Source organism: Cygnus atratus, chromosome Z (assembly GCF_013377495.2).
Source record: "Cygnus atratus isolate AKBS03 ecotype Queensland, Australia chromosome Z, CAtr_DNAZoo_HiC_assembly, whole genome shotgun sequence".
Taxonomy (NCBI): domain Eukaryota; kingdom Metazoa; phylum Chordata; class Aves; order Anseriformes; family Anatidae; genus Cygnus; species Cygnus atratus.
Window position 1 is genome coordinate 53,949,572 of NC_066396.1, and position 24,254 is coordinate 53,973,825.

At 44.2% G+C, this 24,254-nt stretch overlaps 1 protein-coding gene across 4 annotated transcripts in view; it reads left to right on the forward strand.

Moving 5' to 3' along the window:
• PIGG (phosphatidylinositol glycan anchor biosynthesis class G) overlaps positions 1-21,661 on the forward strand; it is an 88,402-nt gene extending 66,741 nt beyond the window's left edge. For all 4 annotated transcript variants that reach the window (XM_035564245.2, XM_050716526.1, XM_035564242.2 and 1 more), the window contains one exon: positions 20,348-21,661. In XM_035564245.2, coding sequence (XP_035420138.1) covers positions 20,348-20,573 — 226 coding nt within the window. In that variant the 3' untranslated portion in view covers positions 20,574-21,661. The remainder of the gene's footprint in view (positions 1-20,347) is intronic.
• Positions 21,662-24,254: the final 2,593 nt, after the last annotated feature.

The window sequence follows — 24,254 nt, forward strand, 5'->3', positions numbered from 1 at the left end:
GTCCTGCTCACCACCCCTCTCTCTGTCATGCTCTACATCCTCCCAGTGCTTGTCACCCCCTTCTCAATTACTCCTGTGCTCTCTAAAACCATTCCCCCCTCTGTCCTGAACTTCCTGTGTCTCCTGCTCACTCTTTCCCGTGCCCTGCCCCACTGGCTTCCTCTGTCTTCTCTCCTTTGCTGCCTCTGTCTCCCTTCGTCTCAGTCTCTCCACCCTTCCTTCTCGCCCAGTGCCTTCCCTTTCTCAGTTGTGCCTCCCAGCCTTTCTCACACACTTTGCTTCTCATGGGTTCTTTTCCCTTTTGTGCGTGCCTTTTTCATCCTCTCTTGCTTTGCACGCTTCCTCGTTCACTTCCCACATCCCTTGCATACTTTGCCAACTCTAACACGCTCCTGCATGCACTCTCCCTCTTGGTCATGCTTTCGGTCCCTTGCTTGTGCTCTCCCTCCATTGTTTGGGACTCCTCTGTTACTTTCTGTCCCCACTTTCCTCTCTTTCCTACCTCCTCACCACCTCATCCTCCCTCCCTCCTTCCCTCTCTTCCCTCCGTCTGCTCCCGCACTTGCCTCACACACCCCTCCATGCTTCTCTGCCTTCCCTCCCCTTACACACATTTCCATCCTGCCTCTCTCTTGCATGTCATCTCTCATCTCACACACTTGTGCTCTCACAGGTTTCTTCTTTCCCTCACAGCGTTGCACTTTCCCCTTTGTTGCTTTTTACTGGTGTTGCTCGCTTGCTCCGTCTCTTGCATGATCTTCTGCTTTTGCTTGCACTTTCCCTACCAACTCTTTGGCATCCTACTGGTGCTTTTCCAGCCCCTCTTTACTGCTGCCCCCCTGATCCTCTCCTCTGCCCTTCTCTCTCTCTGCTGCATCCCCACCCCACCCCTACCCCCCATTTCCCTTCCCACTCGGATGTAATTTCTTCCTCTTGCTTTCCCTCTCTCTCGCATATGTTTTCCTGGTCTCTATCATGTGCTTTGCCTCTGACACATTTTTTTTCCTTCTCCTCAGTCTTATGCACTTTTGTTCTCTCACGTAATTTGACTCGTTGAAGTACTTCCCACCTGACATGCTCCCTCTCTCTCTGTGAAGTGTTCTGCCTATTTCTCATCATTTCCTTTGTGCAAAAAAAATACTTGTGCACTTTTGCTCTCTTCTGTGTTTTCTTTCCTCTTATGATTCCCTCTCCCAGCCTCTTGCTTTTCCTATCTCGCTCTTCCTTTCCCTATATTGCAGACTTTCTCCTCTGACGTTTCCTTTTTTGCTTGCACAGTCCTCTCCTGTGCTGTCTTGTACTTTCCTTTTCCCTAACTCCATCCTTTTCTTGCCATCCACCTCTATCAAGTGCTCTCTCTCTCTTTCATGCATGCTTTCCCTGCTTCTCTCGTTCCCTTTCTTGCTCTCCCCACCCTTCTTCCTTCTCTCTTCCCCCTTCACCCCCCTTTCTGCCTTGAATGGTCCCTCTTTCTTCCTGTCTCTCTGAAACACTTACCCACTGCATTATTCCATCTTACATACTTCCTTCACCTCTCTGACATGTGTCCTCTTAAAGTGCTTACCCTATGACGTTTTATTTCTTTTGCTTTCCGTTCGTCTCATGTGTCCCTTTCCCTTCCTTCCCTCCCTTCCTTTTTCTCTCTTTTTCTTTTTTCTCCCCTCCCCCTTCCCCTTCCCCTTCCCCCTCTCCCGCTCGCCACCTCTGTCTCCCCTGCTTTGCTTCTCTGCAGCAGCTCTTTGCCTCTCACATGGCCTGCCCCCTCTCTCACACGGTCTGCCTCTCAAGGTGTGTTTCTCCTCTCTCCCAGTGCACCGCCAGCACCCCTTCTCTCATGGACACTCTTCGCACCCCCCTCACACAGCTGGCCTGGCTCTCACGCCCGATTTCATGCCTTTTGCACTTCCCTGTGTGGTTCTGTCTCTCTTCTCCTTTCCCTCTTCCACTTTGCCACTCTTTTGTTTTCCCCACCAACTGCATACTTTCCCCTCTGAAAGATTTCCCCTTTCTTGCATGCACTTTCCCTCATTTAGGCTGTCAGCTTCCTGCTCGTGCTTCTCCCCCTCTGCCACTTGTTACCGCTCTCTATTGCCCAGCACTTACTATCCCCCTCTGGTACACATTCACTCTCTCACATACACTTAACTTCTCACACACGCATTGCCCCTCTCTCGTTCTTTCGTTTTGTCTCTTGTGGCTTTAACTCTCTTAGGGGTTTCTTCTTGAAACACAAGAGAGAGAGTCTGATGTGTTTTCCTCTCTCCCTGACCCAGTGTGCTTACTGTTTCCCTTTTGCATCTTTTGCCTCTCCCTCACATGTTCTGTTTCTCAAAACCATGTGCACTGCATCTGTCTTGTGCTGCTTTCTCTCTTCCACTTCCCTCCCTTATTTTCTTGATCCCACCCTGCTCTGGTGCTCTCTTGCTTTCCCTATCTCACATGCTTTTCCAAACCTGACACGTTTTCCCTTCCTTGCATGCATTCTTCCTCTCATACTTTCAGTCACACGCGTTCCCCACTTTGTCATGCAGTTGCACTCTTGTACAGCTTTCTCTTGCTCTTCTCTCTCTTTCTCTGTTGCTTTCCTCTGCTTTTGCACTCTTTCCTACATGCTTTACCATCTCTCATGCCTGTTTCCCCTCTCTCACTTGCTGCAGATGGTTACCTAGCAAGTAAGGATGAGGAAAAAGCAGAGGTATTTAATGCCTTTTTCCTCGGTTCTTAATAGTAGTGACAGATTTTGGGCTGTCCTGCCCTCTGTAATCCTTTTCTTCTCACTTCTGCAGCCTCACTGTCACATTTGCCCTGGCTTGTGGACTATCCCTCTTATCCACTATCCCACTCATTTGTGCAACCCATCTCATGTCATTTCCCTTTCTTGTGCCATCTCTCTAGTGCTTTCTTTTTCTTATGGTTTGCCTCTCATGGGTGTGCTTTCTTCCCCTTGTATCTGTGTTTTCTTTTCCTCTTGCATGCATGGACTTTCCCTCTCTTACATGTGCTTCTCCCATGGAGAGGGACTCTGTCAGGGAGCATAGTGCTAGGTCATAGTTTTGAACTAAAAGGGGGTAGATTTGCATTAGACATAAGGAAGAAATCCTTTGCTGTGAGGGCAGTGAGGCACTGGCACAGGCTGCCCAGAGAAGCTGTGGATGCCCCATCCCTGGAGGTGTTCAAGGCCAGGCTGGATGGGGCTTTGGGCAACCTGGTGTGGTGGGAGGTGTCCCTGCCCATGGCAGGGGGGATGGAACCAGGTGATCTTTAAGTTCCCTTCCAACCCAAACTATTCCTTGACGCTACATGCACTTTACCTCAGTTGCATGTGCTTTCCTACCTACTGACTCATATGTCCTGTTGAGAAGTCCTTCCGTGATGCTGTACTTCTCCCTGCATTCTCCATGCATTAATTACTTCTCTCCTGTGCATGTGCTTTTCCCTCTGTACCTCCCTCTTGCCCTCCCTCCCTCTTTTGCACATCGTGGGCTCCCATCCCTTCCTCCCTTTTCTGTGCTCTTCCTGGCACGCTCCCTATGTTTGTGCTTCCCCTCTCTTGTTCATGCTTTCCCTTGTCTCTCTCTCACACACATTTTTCCTCTCACTTTCACACACTCTCCCATGCTTTCCCCATGACTTCCCTTTCTAGCATGCTTTCCTTCTCATATGTCCTTTCACTCTTCTGCATGTACTCACCATTATCTCCACTGCACCCCTTCCCTCCCTAATGTGCCCTTTCCCACTCTGTCTTGCCCTTTTCTTGCACGCTCCCTCTCACACATTATTCTCTCACAACCTTTCTCCTGCTTGTACTCTTCCACCTCCATGCATTCTCTCTTAATTCCCTCTTTCTTCACTTGCTCTTCCCCCCCAGCTCATGCTTTCTCTCCTTGTCACACTTTCCCTCCTTCTCTCACTTTTACTTGTGCTTTCCTTTTCTTGCGTGTTCCCCATTTCTAGCATGCTTCCTCTCTCGTACATGCTTTTATTTCGCATGAGCTTTCCCCTCTGTCTGTCAGGCAGTATTCCTTGCTCTTTCTTGCATACATTTCTCATGTTCATGGATGTGTTTTTCTATCTCACTCTCTCATTTCTTTCTGTCTCTCACACACATGCTTTCCTTCTCTCTCTCTCTACTGTGTGCTTCCCCTCTCTCACTCTTTTACCTCCTATCCATTGCTCATTTTCTCTCTCCTGGACACACTTTCCTCTCATATGCAGCCCTTTCCTTTCCTTGCTTTTGCTGCCCTCCATGCGGTCCCTCTTTCTTGCACTCATTCCCCCATACTTTCCCTTCTTCCTCTGTGCACTTTCCCTTGCCCACAATCTTGCATGTTGCCCCTTCTCATATTTGCTTTTACTCTCTTGCATCTGCTCTCTCTCACAGTTTCATACCTTTACTCTTGCTTCCATCCCCTCTCTTACACGCCATTTTTCCCACACACATTCCCCCTTTGTTCTGCTTGGTTTCCTTTTCTTGCGTGCTTTCCCTTTATGTGTTCTCCCTTTCTCACACTTGTGCTTTCTTTCTCATGTCCTTTTTCATGCCCAAGCCCTTCTGTTTCTTCTTGTGCATGTACCCCCCACCTTGGCATGCATTCCTTCAGCCACATGCTTTCCCTCTCTAGCACAGCTTCCCTCTCCATGGTCTGCTGCGTTTCCTCTTTCATTCTCTCATACCCTTCTTCTCTGGCACACACCTTTCCTCTCACTCTCTTCTGGACTCTCTTTTGCTCATGCTCTCCCTCCCTCTCACATGCTTACTCTTTGCTGCCCCTTGCACGCTTTTTGTCTCTTGCTTGCCCTGTCTTGCATACTTTCTCTCTTTGTGCACTTTTCCATCCCCTTTCACATAGTGCATTCCATCTCTAATGAACATCCCTTCTTCTCTCATACATTGCGTCATAGCTTTCATCTTTTTATCATGCCTTTCCTCTTTTTTGCATGGCTTTCCTTTCTCTGGCGTCTTTCCTTTTGCTCATTTCTGGTGCATATGCCCATTCACTTTACAATGCATGCAGGCTGCCTTTCTTGTTCTCTCAAGCTTCCCCTGCCTCGACTGTCAGTGTTTTTCACTCTCTCGTGCTCTCCTGAGTACTCCAACTTAACACATGCCCATGGTGTCTCCCTCTCAAATACCTTCCTTCTTATTTGAATGTTGTCTGTCATTTTCTTTCACTCCTTCCCAGATGCTTTCTCTTTCTCCCCTTCTCATAAGGCTTTCTTCTTTCTGTTATGTGCTGTACCTCTGTCCCATGCATGTGTTCCTCTGCCTTGAAACGTCCTCACAGTTTTCTGTTCTTTCTTGATGTCTCTTCTCCTCTCATTCCCTTCTGCTTTACTTCTGTGTCATGCACTCTCTTTCCCTGTATTGCCTGTGCCTCCATCCCCTCTCAGGCAAACCTCCCGTCTCTGTCACGTGTTTCTTGACAAGTGCTTTTTCTGTCTTTGTGCATTCTGTGTCTCCCTTGCCTGTTTTCTTGCTCTCTGTCTATACTTCCCCTACATCTCACAGGCATTTTTCTCTCTCTTCTGCTTTGTCTGCCTTGCTCTTTCCTTTGTGTGTGTTCTCACTTTTCACCCCTATCTTACACACTTTCTCTGTCTCAGGCTTTGTCAGCATCTCATTTTTACCCTCTCGTATACTTTCTTTCTTGCATGCTTCCCCCTGCACACATGCTGTTGTCACCTCTCTCCCTTGTGTCTTCTTCCCTTCCAGACTGTGTGCAGTTTACCTCTCTTGCGTGCTCCCCCCCCCATCATCCTGGGTTACTCTCCTCTCTATCCCTGTCTCACATACTGTCCCATTCTCTCTCAGACACTTTTCCTTGCTCTCCTTATGCTTCCCCTCTGTTGTGCATATCCCTTCTCCTTGCCGTGCTCTTTCTCTCTGTCTTGCATGTGGGCCTTCCCCCCCTCTCATGTGCTTTCTGTCTCTTGCATGCTGTTTTGTGCTCTCTAGAGCTTCCCCTCTCTCTCCTGTGTGATTTCCCCTATTGTGTGCTCTTTCTCTCTTGTCACACTTTCTCAAGTTTTTCTGGGGCATATTTTTGCTCTCTTGCATGCCATCCCTCCAGTCAGTGCTTTTCCTCTGTTGTGTGTTCCACTTCCTTCTGTTGTGCACTTTCCATCTTATTGCTTGTTCTTTCTGTCTCTTGGCATGTGTCTGTCTCTGTCATTCTTTTCCTCTCTTTAGTGTAGGCTTTCCCTCCCTTACATACCTTCCCTCTGTTGTGGGCTAACGCCTGTAGGCAGCTAAGCGCCATACAGCTACTTGCTTTCCTCCCCTCCCAATGGAATGGGGAGAGAATCAGAAGGTCAAAAGTGAGAAAAGTTGTGGGTTGAGATAAAAGAGTTTAATAAGTGAAGCAAAGCTGTGCATGCAAACAAAGCAAAATAAGGAATTTATTCACTGCTTTAGATCATCAAGCAGATGTTTAGCCACTCCTGGAAAGCAGGCCTTCATCACATGCGATGATTACTTGGGAAGATGAGCACTGTAACCATGAGCAGGACCTCTTCCTTTTTCCCCCTAGCTTTTATTGCTGAGCGTGTGACATAGCACAGAATATACCTTCGGTCAGTCTAGGCCAGCTGTCCTGGCTGTGCCTGCTCCCAACTTCTTGTGCACCCCCAGCTTCCTCGCAGGGGGGCAGCATGCAAAACAGAGAGGGCATTGATGCTGTGCAAACACTGTTCAACAACAGTTAGAACACAGGTGTATTGTCAATGCTATTTTAGTCACAAATCCAAAACAACAGCATAGGAGATGCTATGAAGAAAGTTAACTCCACCCCGGCCAGAGCCCATTTACCCTCCCTCATGCTTTGTCTCTCAGAAATTCTCATGTGCATTTCCGCTCTCTCGTATGCTTCTTCACACCATTTTGTTCTTTCCCTCTTATCTTGGTTGTTCTCTTGTGCTGTCTCTCTTCTCTATCTTCCTCTTAACATTTTTGTTGAGTTCTGGGTCTTCTCCTCTCTTACTTGCATACACTTCTCTCTCAATCTCCCTCTATGCTTTCCTCTTCTCTTTCCTGCATGCTTTCCCTTACTCACATGTTCCCCTCTTCTTCTGTGTGCCTCTTCTATCTTCCTTCTTGCTCTCCTATTTCCTTTTTTTTGCTCTTTCCCTCTTTCTTTTTCTCTTTTCCTATTGATCTCTGTTCATGGGGAAATCTAGGGGATTTTCCCATAACAGTGCGTTGGAAGCACTTCCTTGCGTACATGCAAGTGCTTGAAGTGACGCTGCTTAAGCCCTGCTTTGTTGATTTTGTGCTTTCTTACACTTACATCATCCCAGGCTCCTTGCTTGTCTTCCCGATCCACCACACCCTCACAGAGCTACTGACAATTCTCTCCCTCACCTGTCATTCCTAGTTTAAAGCCATTCCTAGGAGGTCACCATCGTCCTGGTAAAAATACCTTTGTGCTGCTCTTTGAGGTTGATCCCATCTTGCCCAAGCAGATGTTGATCCTTAGACAGATCCCCTGGTCACAGAAATCAAAGCTCTGTTGCGAATGCCACTTCTATAGACAATTTTGGCACGTAGTGTCAGTCACCTCCTCATCGCATCTTTTCCTCTTACTGCCAGGGTTGGGATTGCCACTTGGATCCCTGTTCTCCCCAGAGCTCTGTAGTTCATTTTTGTTACTCTCCTGCTTTCCTCGATGGTGTCATTGGTGCTCACATAGGACAACAGCAACAGTCAGAAGGTTGGGCAGGGGCTGACAATCTCTCCACAACATCCTGGGTCCCAGCCCCTGGCAAGCAGCAAATTTCTCTACATACCGTATCAAGTGAGCAGAGGGGTGCGTCCATGCCCGGCAGCAGAGTCACCCAGTACTGCCCCTTGATGCTTCCTCCTGGTGCTCCTGCATGTCTCAGGGTCAGCTGGCCCAGATGCCTCACTCAAAAGCACGCCCAGGTCCTCTGCAGCTCCAAAGACAGTGAACTCGTTCTGTACTCAAAAGCCTCATGGTAGAGCAGGAGCTTCTCTTGTTGCCAGAAGACACCATCTTCCAGCCTTGGCCTTCCGAAGTATTTCCACTTACCATTCTGCTAGGAACAGACTTTGTTGGTGTCTGCACTGCAGTTCGGGTTTGCAACTCCTGAAGCTGTAGGGTCTCTGTGAAGATCCTGTCCCTCTTTCATCAGCGAGAGGCCCTGAGCAATCTCTGTGCCTGGGGACTTGCAGGCTTGCATCCACCACTGGAGCTGCTGGAAGCTGTGCACTGGTGTGTAAAGACCATTCCTGAGAAGGTTTAGGCTCGTCAGAGCTGAGTTGAGGATCTGTTCATTGCACCCTTCTGGACAAACCGCTGTCCCTTAGCTGTGCCCTGTGCCTGGATCTTTAGAGCCCTCCCTGTCAACAGGTGTAAAGATTCTTGACAGACCGATACCAGATAGCACCTTTAACAAACACTTCAGGTACCCTCAGTCGAAGGCAACTGACGGAACTTGTTAGAGGCTGCTGGAGCTTCCTCAGGCCCATGCCCTGTGGCTCCCCTTGGTGTGTCCATGCCTGGCAGGAGTGGGCACCTTCAGAGTTCCTGGAGGGTTCCCAGGAGCCCCCCGGTGTTACTGGGCCCTGCTGCCAGAAGCTCCCAAGGGAGAAATCAGAGACTGCTATACAGAAGGCTTGCTCTCTTGCTCCTCTCCCAGTAGCTCTTTCCCTCTCCTCTCTCGTGCTCTTTCCCTCTTGCTCTTCCCTTGCCTCATACTCTTCCCTCTGCCATTTGTTCCCCCTGCCATGATCTCCTGCTCTCATTTGCTCTTTTCCATTCACTGTCTTTTCCTCTCTGTTCTCTCTTCACCTGTTGCTGTCTTTCCTTCCCCTTCATTTTCTTTCTCTACTACTCACTCTTTCCCAGACTCAGTCCCCTTTCCCTTCTCTCCTGTTCTTTCCCTTACTCCCATCCTCTCTCCTTCTGCCCCCTTATTCACTCTCCCTTTTACTCCCCTACACCGTCTGCATCATTTTTGCTCGTATTCTGTCCTTCTTCTTGTCCCTGCTTTCCCCTGCCATCCTAAATCTGTCCCACCACATCTCCTTCCCTTCTGATCCTTCTACCTGTTGCTCAGTCTCTTGTGCTTCCTCTTTGCTTGTCTCCTTCCTTTGCCTCACTTTCTGCCCCTCCTGTCTATGCTTGCTATTTCCCTCTCCCTCTTCTTTCTTTTTGCTTGCTGTCTCACCTTTACTTTTCTTTCTTTCTGCCTGACTCTTCTGTTTGCTCTTTCCCGTGTCACACTCTGCTTTCTTTGCCTCTGCTTCTATTTGTTTCACTCAATTGTCTGTGTGTGCTCCTTTCCAAGTCCCTCTCCCTCTTACTTGCTCTTCCCTGTTTTTTTGCCTTGCTCACTCATTCTTTCTGCCTTTTTGCCATTTGCTTACACTTCCCTGTGGTCTCTTCCTCTTGTTTGCCTTCTTTTTCCTTCCTTGGACTTCTTCCTCAGCCTTCCCACTTCCTTTCCTTCCTGCTTGCATTTCTCCCCTGCCTCTCTGGCTTCTCCCAGCGTTATCTCTTCCTCTCCCCCAGCCATTTTCTCTCTCCCTTCCCACTCACTCCCCTCACCTGTCACTCCTCCCCACTCTCCCCTCTTTGTCTCTTCCCATGTCACCCTTCCCATTGTGTGCTCTTTTTCCTTCTTCCCCTTTCTTTCTTTGCCTCCCATCTCCCCACCACCACTACCTTGACTTTGCCCTTTCATCTCCCTTCCCTCTCACCCCCTCTCTCCACATTGTCTTTCTCCCTCATGTCAGTGCGTGCTCTTCTGCTGCCTTTCCTTCTTTCTCCCCACAGCCCACTCCCCTGCACACGCAGCACCCTCCATGCACCTTCTCTCCCCTCCTCAGTCTATTTTCCTTACCCCCATCCCTATTCTCCCTCTCTCTGCTCTGTGGACAGCTCTGCTTCTTGCTTCCCTCCTGTCCCTCGCCCTCCCCTACTGTTCTCTCCCTCTCTCTGCTCTCTGATGGCCCCTTCCCATTGCTGGGCCTCTCTTGTCTCCTCCCCTCTCTCTGGCCTTTCCTCTCCCCCCGTCCTTGTTCTCCATTCTCTGTCATCCCTGACAACTCTCTCCCCCATCATCCCACCCCATTCCCCTCCCTCTTTTTCTGTCCTCTTTGTCTCTCTCCTCCACCCTCCTCCTTTCCCAGTCTTGCTCCTTTTCTCTGACACTCTCTTCCCCCTCTGTTGCTGTCCTCCTTTCCTGACAGTCTCTGTCTCCACCTGCTCTTCCTTTTTCCCCTTCTTTTCTCCTTTTCTGTTCCAGTGCTCAGTTGCTGCCAGTCCCCCTTCATCTCTTTCTCTGTATTCCCCTCTGAGGACTTTTGAGCCTCTCTTCCCTGCCTTTCCTCAGCCCCTTCTCTTCTTCCTCCCTCTGCCACTTCCTTGGCCCTTTACTCCATTTCCCACCCCTTCTCCCCCCAACCATTAACTGCCCTCTCCTCCCTCCTCACTTCCACTCTCACACCCACCATGAAGCCCTCCAGGTCTCTTGCCCTCCCTCCCTGTCTTCATCCTACTCCTCCCCGCTCTTCCTCCCTTGGTATCCCCTGCTCTCCCTCGCATTCCCTCCTGGCCCTGGCACCTCTCACTCATTTCCTCTCCCTTCCTCCATTTCAGTCCCTTGCTCCATCTCTGCGCCTCTGCTTCTCTCTGTGTCTCTCCCGCTTCCTCCCTCTTTCCCTCTCTCCCAGTCTCTGCTTCCTTCTCTCCCCCCTTCCCCTTCCTTCGTCCTGCCTACTCCCTGTGTCTCACTGCCATATGCAGCACAGGCCCCCTCTCACTCTCCCATTTTCTCGCCCTCTCGCTCCTCCTGCTTCCACTGTCTCCACCCCTCCCCTCTTGCACTCTCACCTCTCTTGCTGTCTCTCCCCCTCCTCTTTCCCCTGCTATCACTCTTGTTCTTCCTATCCCCATTTCTCTTTCTCCCTCTCTGTCCGTCAGGTGATGTTCTTATTTTCCTCAGAGCTGTTTCTTCAGGTTCCTTCGCCACGGAACATACTCAGACTTCAAAGTAACATCTCTGTCCTGTTTACTTCATATTTTCTGTGTTGGACTCCAAGGTGAGCTTCGCAGTGTCACCAAAGCTATGGCATGAGAAATCCTGTGCTGTTTTTTCTGCATTCTCCTCAGCATGAGTCCATTGAGTAGGAGGCTCTGTAACTAGTGTAGGCACTACACAAGGCATCTTCCTCAAAAATCAAAGTGCTCTGCTACCTGATTTCTTGCCTAGGTGAATCCATTTCTGTTTGCTATTCCGTCTGTGCTCCATGGTATTAGAGTTGTCTCATCCTTTGCAGAGATAGTAGGGCATGGATGTACAGATCCTGCTGTAATCCGTTCTGCTTGCAAGGGAAAGTGTGTGGAGCTCTACAGCCTTTATGCTAATGTTTAGTATTGTTTTTAATTATTCAACTTAATGAAAGTTATTCATAACTCCAACACTCCTGTAAACTTGCCAAAGGAAAAAGTATGTGATACTTGGACTTAATAATGGTATCCTTGCATAATCCCACAAGTTTATCACATTGCTCCACATGGAACAATGAGCCTCCGAAGAGGAATCCACTGCGCATTGTACCAAAGACACAACTGTGAAGAAAGTTGGTAGCAGTATTCAGTATGCATGTTTCACTCAAAGAATCATCTCCCCTTTCTCTTCAATACTTTGGAAATACCATCCTCTTAACTCTGAAATAGAATATTCAGGTTGAAACATCATACCAACTTTATTTCTCCTCTACAATTAGCAAGGGCTGCATGATAATGATCTCAGTGGTTTATATTAGTGCTGAAGCAGGAACAGCTTTATTCAGAAAGATGCTTCTGGAAATAAAGGACCATATTAGTACTCTTGCTTACATTTTTATTGTAGAAATGTTCCTAGGTGTAACCTGTACTTTTACATGGCCATGTCATGCTGGTTTCCTGAATCCTTAAGTATATTTCTGGGAATTTTGCTGAAATTTTAAAACCACATTGCAAGAATTCAACCTATGCTTACAATCAGGTGGAGGCCTTAAACTGTGTATCTGTCAGATTATTGTCATTAACTATTGTGGAAGGTGAAATCATCCTAATGGAAAACACTATCAAGTTTTTTGCATGTATTCAAGTAGTCTGGTGAGGTTCTTTAAGAAAATAAGGATCTATTTATGCTTGCTATTTACATGAAACCATATGGAAGCAAGACTTTGAGTTCTTGTCTCCTTTCCTTACCAGTTTTGCTGGCATGTACACATGACAGGTCAGTATAGTTGGCACTGTTTGCTTCTGGTCTGTTGTCTTTGTAGCTGATATGATCCAAAAAAAAAAAAATATCAAAGTGCTCTGCCAGCTGATTTCTTGCCTATGTGAATTTCTGTTTACTATTCCTTTTGTGCTCCATGGTATTTGAGTTGTCTCATCCTTTGCAGAGGTAGTATGGCGTGGGTTTACATATCCTGCTGTAATCCATTTTCCTTGTCTTTGCTCGTCCAGTGCATAGGTTATGAGGAGCAAAACTGCTATACAATGTCACAGTACTTTTTGAGACTTTGGGATTTGAGTTCAGAAACTGTTAAAATTACAGTCTTTACAAGGCTTAGTGTTTTCAGGCATGGTTAGTCTAGTAGGATCCAAGAATTTCTAAGTGGACTGTATGTAGCATCTTACCATATTTCTCTCATTTTTCTTGAGAAGAGTTTCTGTCATAATATGATCTCAAGTTGTTACTGGATCTGATGATTGTTCTGAAGAATTATTTGTTTTCCTAATAGAACAGGTTTTAAAATTTTGTTCTTAATTCTCAGATGTATTGGACGAATGAAACAATGTTTATAACAAAGCAAAAAGCAGACAAGGAGAGAATGTTTCACACATCTCTCTTTAAGTAGTTCATGTTCAGGAAGAACCTTGAAATCTAAGTTGAAAATGGATTTCAGCTCTCACATTGAGATATTAAAATTAAATATGGCATACCCAAGATGAAACCAAAAGCAGATAAACCTTCTTTGTAGTCATGGGAGAACAAGTGTGTGTACTGCTCATTTGTGAGTAGTGTTAAAATGAAATGTATTGGAAATGCTTATGCTTTTTTGTCTCCAGTGTTCTAGTTACTTATCCAGATCATGTATAATGAGTTAGTCATACATGCTATAAGTGGTACTTGAAGCAATATGGTAAATGAAAATGGTTTGATTTGTAACTTAGAAAATCCTTGTGCCTATTATTGCCCATTTGGCTAGCTGCAGACAGTTTGACACTTAGCAGGCTACATAATTAATGTTTTGGAGGCTTTCAGACACGTCTAATCAATATCGTGCAGTAGGCATCGGAATGTAGTTGGAAATGGGCAGCTTTAGCACCTCATGATGCATATTGACAGTGGTGAGCTAAGTTGGCTAATTGCAGCTCCTGCCCATGGGTCACATTTGTGGATACATTCACATCCTCAGAGGTCCACACTACTCCATGTTGTTGAAGGTTTTCTCCTTTGTTGTGGTGGCTGATGGTTAGAGGTCTGGGCTGAATTTCCTTTCACTAAAAACACAAATTCCAGAGAACACTGACAATCTGTAAAGAGGTATTGGTGTGCCCATCTGCATAACACCAGCTGAGCACTGTTCGCTTTCACAATCTTCGGTCTTGCAGAGCTGATTAAAGTGATATTTTCGTCTGGTTTGGTCTGCAGATTTTGGGCAGCAGGAAACGTGAACTATAAAGAGGAGGAGATTTTTTGTCTATATTTGAGCAGAATTATTTCAGTTCTGACTTGCTTATTTTCTTTTTTGCCATTAGTTTTTATTCCTTTTCTGTGCTGTGGTCAACACAAACAGTCTTCTTGGTTCAGGCAGCTGTGGATAGGACTGTACGTGGGATGCTGTCCTTCTGCTTTTATTCAGGATTTTACTATCTGCTTTTCCTCACATCGTTTCTTAAAGTGCACAAGTTCTTCTCAAACGTGTATGTTGTTATTGGGATTGCAGGAGTAATTTGAAGAGAGAGCTGTTATATTAGTTAAGTCACAAGATTAAAAATAGCTACTGTAATGGAAAAATACAAGAAAGAACTGACTCTGCCCTCAGTGCTGAAGAGCAAGTATTTCTTAAATAATTTGTGCCTCCCCTCTCTAGAAATTTCGTGTGACACTGTTCATTTGCCCTGTTAGACCAGTATATTCTAAACTGGTCAGTTTGATTTTAACTAAATAAAATAGTAACAACCTTTTTTAAGTCTCTGCATAGCCTGCCTATCTGGACCGATCTTTGGCTGGAATGCTTGGTTACACCTTTAGCTGGGATGATGAAGAGCAGTTTGTTTACAAGGGGGGCGGGAAAGCCTGTAGGTGCACCTTAGCAGAAAACCAAGCTAAAAGTTTCCTTGTTATTGCTTGCATGTATGATGCTGATGTAAAATGCTTCAGGCCTTTTTCTACTGGAAGTCTTCAGAAATGCTAAGTGGGTTTTGGGAGAATACTTGCAGAAAATTGACTAATGCTGGGCTTTGAAATAATTACGATTTGTGTTTTGCTTGTTAGGAATTTTAATGATTTGGCTATACCTTACTGCTTTAAAGTCTGGACCAGTGTCAACAAGAGCAGACTGATTAAACTGTTGGTTTTCTCGGAGCTGAACAGGGTAGCACTTGCTAAGGATTAGCTTTAGCGGAGTCTGATGGGAAAGCTTGAGGCACTGACAGCAGGCTGTACAGTCACTACGTATATACCACTGTGCTCTTGCACAGAAGTAGTGCGTGAGGAAAAACATATTGAGCAGAGCACTCAGGGTTTCATGGGAATCCTGTCTTTAAAGGAGGGATGGAACTCATCATTAGCTATTGTAGCTTAGGTGGAGAAGGGTGGATCAGAGAGTCAAAAGTACCTACTGGAAAGGAGTGGCTTCTTTGTGGTGAAGAAATCTAGAGATTATATTGCAGTGTTGCCTAGAGTGCAGTTTAGGTATCTCTTTGCCTGCAATCCTGAAACAGATAAGGGTAATTGAGCTAGTAAAGTGCTTTCTCTTTTCTCTAAGGGGAGGTGGGGACTGATCCAGTGAAGTTGGAAAGCAGTCCAGTCCTTTGCAAATTGATTGCCACAGGATCGGTATTTGGGAAAATGAGCACATGCAGGCGATGAATTGGGTCTTACGGGCGTCTGTCTGGCTAGGTTGCTAAGTTTTTAGAAGGACTTTTGTAGCCTCTGTTAAAGGTACAGTTTGTCTCTTCCCCTAACAGTTAAATAACGACAGTAGCCATTCAGAGTTGCTGTTCAGATGTGGTGCAATGCCAGGATAACTGGATTCCTACTGGATCTTAACTGGATCTCATGTAAGTCTTTGTTGGGTATCCTATTTAGGGATTTCCTCTGTAGCTCTATTCTAGGGCCAAGCCTGACTGAAGAAGGGAAAAAAGAACCTGCAACTTAATTGATACACACCCCATTTTTAGACAGTGTTTTTTTCTAAGCAGGTTAGGGATGAGTGGATGCTGGTGAAAGGAGTTACCTCTGCTTGGGTGACTGAGACTTCTCTCTCTGACAGAAGGCTCCCAGAACAACTGATTATGTCAGCAGCGAAAGTGGGCTTTCCTGCTCTTGGTGCTGAAATGAAGATAATTGAAGTTTCAGGGCTTAATAGCCCTTCACAGCTAAGCCCTTATGAGAAACTGCTGAACCCTATTCTGCAGTTCACCCATGCTGTACTAAATACTAAATACCACAATCACTGAAGTTACTACCACAGATGCTAGACCTTGCTCGGGTTGTTGTAGCTTCTTACTGGGAGAGGGGATGGACAGGAAAACTGATGGTCATCTCCAAGTTCTTTCACTTCTGTGGTTGCAGAATAGACTTCATATCCCCTTTTAACTTGTTAGCAACTGCTCTTTTTGATACCTGTTCGTTTGACAGGGTTTGATGTCAAAAGTTGTGACTCTGTAGAATTAATACTGAAATAATTGAAAAAGCCTGTTCAGATTGATAGTCTATACTAGGTTTGATCAAGTAAATTTCCAAAGGGCTCTTGGTTCCTTTGGATATGCAAAAAATACAATATTTTTTTCCATGACAATGCAGGATTGTATTCTGTAATCTAAAACAGCACTGTAAGAATCGTTCTGGGTGAGAACAGGGCAGGTGGGAGAGACATAGCAAATTTGTTCTTGCTTGCAGAACTAATTGATATTTGCTTAGATCTGAGGATTTTCTTTTGGATTACAGATACTCTTCAGATGTTGCAGATAGATACTTGGAGTGCGACAGGGTTTATTTCTGACTGCAACCTTTTATTAGTAAGTAGAAGACAGATTAACAAAGTGCCAACTATTTTTCAGAGAGCTCTAAACAGGGAGATATTTAAACGGAAATAGGAAGAAAGCCTAGAAAGAAAAGTGCCACTAATACAAAAAAAAAAAAAGGCAGTAAAAATTGTCTTCAAGTATGTAAATTCAGTGTCCCCAATAAGATGTAGTCTAGGCAGTGAAACACAGCTAGAAAACCAGGAGCTGGAAGGACAGAAATGCTAGAGGATGGATAACTTCTTTTCAAAGTATTTAGTGGATTTCATACTGAAAACCTCCAGAAATATATTCCCCAGTCCCAGCAAAATGACAACCCTGTGGTATTCCTCACTTGTATGTGTGCATTTTTCTAAGGTATCTATTTAATTTTGTGATCAAAGATGAGAACTATGTGAAGTGGTGCATTTCTGAATTTCTTGTGGAAGCATTTGTAGGGCTGTCTGTGGAGCTTTTTAGCTTGATTTAAAACTACAAAATTTGTGCCGCCATCTGCCAGGTATTCTGTATAAATGGAAGACATGCTTTTACAAGAAAAGAGTGTTTTTTCTTTCATGTTTTTGGCACTGTAATTTTTTTATTTTACAAACTTTGTATTGTGATGTGTAACCCATTTTAATATCATGAGTATGATATTAAACAGGGAATGAGAGGTGAAAGCTTTCTTGGCAGCACATTGGCAATCGGTTTTTAGGACATCCAAAGAAACAGAAAAGCCATTAATAGTACAAGTCCTTGGCCATTTTTTTCCCCGTGTATTAAATATTCAACTAAAAGAGAGGGGTTTTGTTGGCGGATAGTATGCACTGTAGAAGTCTCTGAAAGCATTTATTTTTCTGGATCTAGCAATCTTCAACATAAATCTCGCATAAAGTTTGGTTACACGTTATCACCTTTACTCCATCTGGATTTCTCAGTGGAGTCTCCAGAAGTCAGCTTGCTAAATGAGCTCAGTATTAGAGGTTGGGTACTTTTCTTTATATATATATATATATATATATGTATATATATACTCCTTTTAAACTCCATTATGCAGATGTCTGAATGTTGGGCTGGTTCTGTTAGAACATTGGAGTAATATATATAGTTCACCTCCCTCTGTTTCTGCTTTTCCCCCTTTAAACATGAAAAGGAATTAGCTTCTGCAGAGATAATTCAGTATGGAGTAGTTGCAGGTCGATGCTTTAGATGTGCCCTGTCATCTTCCTTTGTTTTCACTGAAGGAGTGCTGAAGGATTACATGATTATTAATTTGTGGCTGATGCAGCTGATAAATGGTAAGGGTAGGTGTGTGGCCTGCTCTCCTAGTGGCTCTTTTGGAGTAACTGAGGAACCAGCTGAACCAACTGGGTGGTCAAACTTGGTCACGTTAACAGCAGCAGCCTGAGCCCTGGCAACTGCTTTCCTTGTGGCCTTGCTAAGCCCTCTACACCGTGGTCCTTCTGTGTGTGTAGAGCAAGGAGAAGAAGCGTACAAAGCCATTATGCTTAGATGCTCAGCAAACTGGGTTCCCAGCAGAAGCACACGGAAAGGTGCTGTGCTAGAAGAACTAAGGTGCTGCCTTAGCGTCAGGGTAGCAGAGTAGTGCTAACTGCTTGTGCTCAGTCATTGCAGTGCTGTTTCTGCAACAACAGGCGTGTGAACTGCTATACCAGCTCCAAAACATACCTAACTATCCTGCTGTTGAGCCCCACTAACAATTTAACTTGGAAACAGGGTGCTTCTGTTGCCTTCTCTAAATTGCACCGCTGCATTGTACTGTGAAACTGTCCGAGATTTCCCTCTGCAGGTAGGTGACTATATTTTGTTCGGAGACTAAGTGAGTGCTGAAATCTTTTGCAAGTAAATATGTATTACACAAACAGAAAACAGTTCATTATTTTTACTATTATCAGGTTAGAGAAAGAATGGTACCATTTGCTTCCTGATATGGGGATTGTTTGCTAGAAAGCATAATGCAGAAATAGAGAATTTAAATGTTAATGATGAAGATTATTGTGTGCTCTTATTCCAGTATAAAATGTATCTGAAATATTACGTCTGCCCAATTTTTGAGCCAAAGAAGTAAACACACATGAATTCCATTCAAAATAGTCTTACAACCAGTTTCTTGTTAAATTAAATTAAAAATTAGCCGTTAAAAAAAAAAAAGGAATATAATTGATTTACAGCTAGGAGCTTTCTCTAACTGTGTTGTTACGTGAGCATGAACTTGGGAAAAAGAGATGAACTGAAAATTAAATTTAAAAAGCAGGGTTCTTGCAAGACCTAGATTTATAACTTCATGGACACTCCTCTCTTTTATGATTCAATTGAAAATCCTTTTATGGAGCTATAAAATCCTATTATTGGTGTTGAGGGTACCAATAATCTTCATCTAGATGATTTGTTCTAAAAAATGGCTTAAAAATTGCCTGTTTGCCTGTCGCATTTAAAAAAAAAAAAACAACACAAAAACACATTTCTTCTGCTTATTCAATTCTATTATCTAACTACTACAAATACTGTTTTTACTCATAGCAGCATGAAAACAGCTAAGACTTGAGTGAACTGCGTCTTGTTTAATCTTTATCAACAAAATCGCTTATTAGACATAAAGCTAGTTATTTGCACAAACTCACTGAAAGCTAAGTGGTACGGAAGGAGGGAGGAGCCTAGTTCACTCCCAAGTCACTGTCTCTGGCTAAGCAGCTAGGGAAATAGTTACCTGTGAATTGAATGTATGTTTTTCGGTCATTCACACCTGCTGTTCTTAGTTCATTTTTCAGCTCTGCTTTCGTGACCTGTTCTTTCCTTCCACTGAAAGCCTTGGGAATTTTGCTCTTGCTTTCACTGGAAAACAGGACTGTATCCTAATTATTTTGATTTAAAGAATAAGAAGTTTAATGGTTCATGTAAAACACTGTATTCTGTAGCTTACTTAGTCATAAGTGACTAATTTACATCTCACAGAAGTGCTAGTCATCTTAAATTTTTATTATTTGGAACACGATCATAATTAAAAACCAGGAGGAGCAGAACAGATTCTCATAAGAGAATTTCAGTGTAAATCATTTTGCCAGTGTGTTCTTTTGGGAACTGATGAAGTAAAACATTTTGATGAGGAGAGGAAAAGGTTCTGCACATTATTACAGTGAAATAGCTTTGTTCCTTCCTTTTGTCCAAACAGGTAAGCATCTGAATTTGGTGTGAATTAGTCTCTGCAGATGTGGTTTGGGGAAAGGGAACATATATCAGCCCAGTATCTTTGCTGACGTGCTGACACTTCAGAGAAGGGAGAACAGTCATAGTGCAGAAAACCCTTTCACTTCCATTTTCACCTGATTCCTGTCAACCACAAAAATACTTAGTGTGGCAGATTTGGACCATGTAGGTTGTGTATGGGGTGGACATTTCTTGTAATACAGTGGGCTCAGCTAAGCTAAGCTCCTGTGACAGGAACACGATGTTTTGCTCATGTAAGCCTAAGAACATGGTGTTCTCTGGAGAGTGGTTAAGCTAGCTTTGCAAGGTTTTATAATAGCTCAATTTTTATGTTGCTTTTTATACATTACTAGTTCTGAGCAGTAGTGTGCTCTGACAAGTTCTGTGCCTTTTACAAGGGGAGCAGGCTCCATCAGATTATCAGATGCTAGGTACAGGCTAGGCTCTTTGTGAAGGGGTACTGAAGTCTTTCTTCTCTGCCTGTCACCATCCAGATTCTGTGCAAGGGCACTGGAAGGCCAACAAGGGATGAAGCTGTCTGGAAACTGCTTAAAGGAGGCTTTAGCAATTAGAGAAAAATGTATTAAAGCACAGAAACTTCTCCATCTGAGGTGAACTACTGGGTGTCTGCCTTTACTGAGGTTGCAGTTGCTATGCGAATACTTAACATACTTACACACTCTGTAGGATAGAGGAGGTGATAAGGAAAAGCGTGTTCTTAGCTGCATCACTGCATCGGTAACCAGTCTTCTAACACCAAGTGGACATCATCTGCGAATTTTTCCTGATGTGAACTAATACTAATGAGTGGGTAAACCAGGATGTTTGCTAAGTTTGCCTGAGAAGGAACTCCTCTGTTTTTGTTACAGGAATGCAGCAGCAGTGGGCCATGGCTGTTTCTGCTACGCTCTAATGCGTTCAATTCCAGTTGCCATCTACATCGTTTTGGTAACAGGCCTGCGTTACCACCTGTTCATATGGAGCGTCTTCTCGCCAAAGCTGCTCTATGAGGGAGTGCATGTGTTCATCACAGCCGTGATCTGCTTGTTCTTCACAGCCATGGATCAGAACCACTCTCAGAAAGTGCAAGACTGAAAATAAGTGTGCAGTACACAGTTCTGCGCTGAGACACCCTGTGTGTCACTGGAATGGAAGAAAGAAAACAGTGGCTTAATACTGTTGGGTAGAATTGGAAGGGTAACCTTGTGTATTTTAGCTGGTATCACTTAGGGTCTGAAGGGCTTGTCCTGTGTTAAACTGCATTTACTTAAAACTGTTGAATTGAAATAAACTTTTTTCATAGGTAACTTTTATTCTATAGCTGTCATTATGACAATCCCTGAATAACTGAGTCACAATGTTACATGACAGTGAATTTCACTGTATGCCAAATACAAAGTTGTATTTTTAATATGTAACTTAGATATCAAAGACTGCTTTTTTTCCAATTTTTAAATGAATTTGGAGGCTTGATTGAAATTAGCATTCTTGAGTTTCAAACAAAAATACTTTGGAGAAGAGTTGAACACTTTATGTTTCATATTCAGGCATTCTTGAGCTCTGGCTTTTTCACATTCACTTTTATGTCTGACTTTTTTTTTTTTAGAAGATGAAGAAATAAAAGTTCATTAAATGCAGTCCCCCCAAAACAGAATCTTGTAGTAACTTGTAACCTTATGTAAAGGTATATCAACTTATCTGTATATGTTTGCAAATGTGATTTATTATTTTTTTTAGCACAGATATAATGAGAAAACACAAGAGACAGCCCATTTTAATCAGTTTATTGTGCTGGGAAAGCTTTTGTTTGACACATCTATGTAACAAACCACTGTAAGGAAGAAGACACTAGTAAAGGCAGTAAGCTTAGGCAAAACCAAGCCTAGTGTTGGTTTACTTATTGAAACTTGAAAAAAGGCGATACTTCAATGGTTTTGGTTTGATTAAAATAATTACATATATATAAATGCAATTTGAATTTAAAAATACAGATCTCAATGTAAGTACAGATCAGTTTCTTGTGGGCACTGAAAAAATCTTTTTTTTTTTTTTAACAGCATCCTGCAATATGCAGGCTTTCTTGTTGCTGTTCACAAGGTCTTATAATCATTAATCTTGATTTTTTTTGTTTGTTTCTTATGTGTGTGTTGAATGTATCATTAAATAATATAACTGTACAAATATCCCAGGTAAGGGGTGTTTTTTTGTTTTCTTTTAATAAGCAGCATTTCTATTAAAGGCAGTATTTCCTTCCTGAGTGTAATCATTAACTGATGGATTTCCCTCTGCTAAGATCGTGTGTTTCTTGTTATGAATTTTTAAATGTTAAATCAGGTTGGTTGCCGCTGTACTGAACATTGGATCAATTTTCCCACACTAAGGTAGAGAGTTATGAGCCATGAGCACAGAAGTAGTTTAGTGGGCTAAGATACCAGCAGCATTAGAGGTGTGTTTAAGGGAAGGTGTGGTGTCTAGACAGGGCACTACATCACACTCCTAACAACGACATTTTCCTTGTTCGAATTGAGAAGATTATACAATGATGACCATCCTGAGCATCAGTTTTGCCAATGTCCACATTGGCAACCATTAGGATTTAATATGTATTTATTACAGGTGTATCTGAAGAGGAGCACATAGGGAAATTTGAAATTTGTTTAAGAATTTGAAAATAAAACGCTTATAAGCCATATGTAGGTGATAGCACATTTGTTAGGATCACTTACATGCTTTCCATGTCCTATTTCAGCAAATCTCAAAAGTAGGCCTTTGTTTTTTATACATGGTACCTATGTTAACAATAAGGCATCGTGGCCACTAATAATGACATTTTTTGAACTGTGTAACAACAAAAATTTGAGTATCCGGGCTGTGTTTTGCTGTTCACCTGGAGAAGAGACTACTAGATATTGAATGCCATTCACTGTGACCCATTAGAAGCTTGAGAATTAAGTACTTCTAATAAATTGTTATTTTTCAGTTCACTTAAGGAATATTTAAAATAGTTTGTGCATGTCCTACACTTTTACCATTTTCATAATTCTCAATGTTTTTCTGGTTACCTGTTGCCTAGCAACAGTATGTGGATTATTGACATCTCTGTTTGCTTACTTGGTTAATTCCTGAACAATCCGCCCTGGTGTTAATACAGAATATGTTTCTGAGAGATTTGCCTCAGACAGAAAGGTTGCTAATGAAGAGATGCAAGGGGTTGGGGAAAAGTTGCTTCTGGGGTGCAGAATGCTAAAGCAGTGTAGGATTTCTTGGTTACCTCCACAGTGTCTCCTATTCCTTACTAATGATTTTGTTTGCTGTTTCTAGCCTGCCTATCTAATAGTGGAATCTGATTTGGCGTATATGTTTTAAGGTTGAACTTCTTTGGATTGCTTCGTTAAATAATCACAGTGTCCCCTTTCTCCTCTGAAACTGAAAGACAGGACTGAAGACAGGAGTACATGTGCATGGGGATAGATAGCCTTCTCCTAAAATATGTTCTGAAGCAGGGATGTTGTGTACTTCTCTGCTTGGATGAAGTTTTGGCCCAAGGTAGCTTTTTCCACTCACCGTCTTCACTGCTGGTCAGAGCTGGGTTCAGCCAATTAACAGTGGCCTGTAACTTCCTCAGTTTCACTGGATCACCATGGTCAGTGCAGCTCACTCCACTCAAAGTTTCTAACATATTTATGGTACAGTCCTAAAGATCCAGAGCATGATGAAGCTCGAGCTAAGAAGAGACTCTCGTGAAGGCATTTAGGTTTCAAAAGCAAACAAAAATTAATAAATAAGAAAATTCCATCTACTCCTATTCAGGTACTATATATCCATATTTCTCCCCTGTAGACAAAACCAAGCTTTTCATTGCTCCGCGTAAGCCAGCAGAACATCCACACAGTGCATCCCAGCCTTTGGTGCAGGTGATGGGCAGGTGCTAAGCCACTGCTCCTGTGTGGTGCTGCCTATAAAGCTCAGAGCACGGCTTTTTGGAATTCCATACATAAAACATTTGCAAGTTGAATGAGATTTGCCTCCACAACCACAGAGTCATAGAGTCACAGGATGCAACAGATGCAAGTTGCCACGAAGAGCTTCCTCTGAAAAACCCAAGGCTCCCCTGAGGGCCTCAGCAATGCAGGGAGAGGGAGGAAACGGCAGTCCCGGTGCTCACTGGGGCAGGGGAAGGACTTGGTCAATGTGCCTGAAGGCTGCCCTCCTTCTTAAGTAAAGGCTGACAGTGGGGGAGGCTTCTGATGCCTGGTGAAAGGCTGGCAGAGGAGTTTCCAAGGACAGGATGGAGCGGACTCACCAAAGCAACTTGTGCCTGGCCCACTGAAGCAACGGCAGGCTGTGGAGAAGGGGAAGAGCACTTAATGTTAGACAACTCAACTTTAACCAGGCTTTTAGTATGGCCTACGTGGTGCCCAAGCAGTGAGCTGTGGGGCACTGGCTGGAAGGTGGGGTGAATGTCTGGGATCCAAGTGTTGTCTGCAGCGGACAGAGGTCCCGTGGTTGGGGACCTCGGTCTTTTTTAACAAGCTGGATGAGGGGATGGAGGGCACTTTGGGCAAGTCTGCAGGTGGTACTGAATTGGGGGGAGCAGTAGATACACGGGAGGGGAGGGCCACCCTTTGGAGGGGCTTCTGCGTGCTGGAGGAATGGGCTGCTGGGATCCTCCTGGAGCACAGCCTGGACAAATGCTGGCCCAGCCCCTGGGTGGTAGTGGTGCAGGATGGGGGCCCACGGGCTGGGGACCAGCGCCAGGGTCCTGGTGGGCAGCAA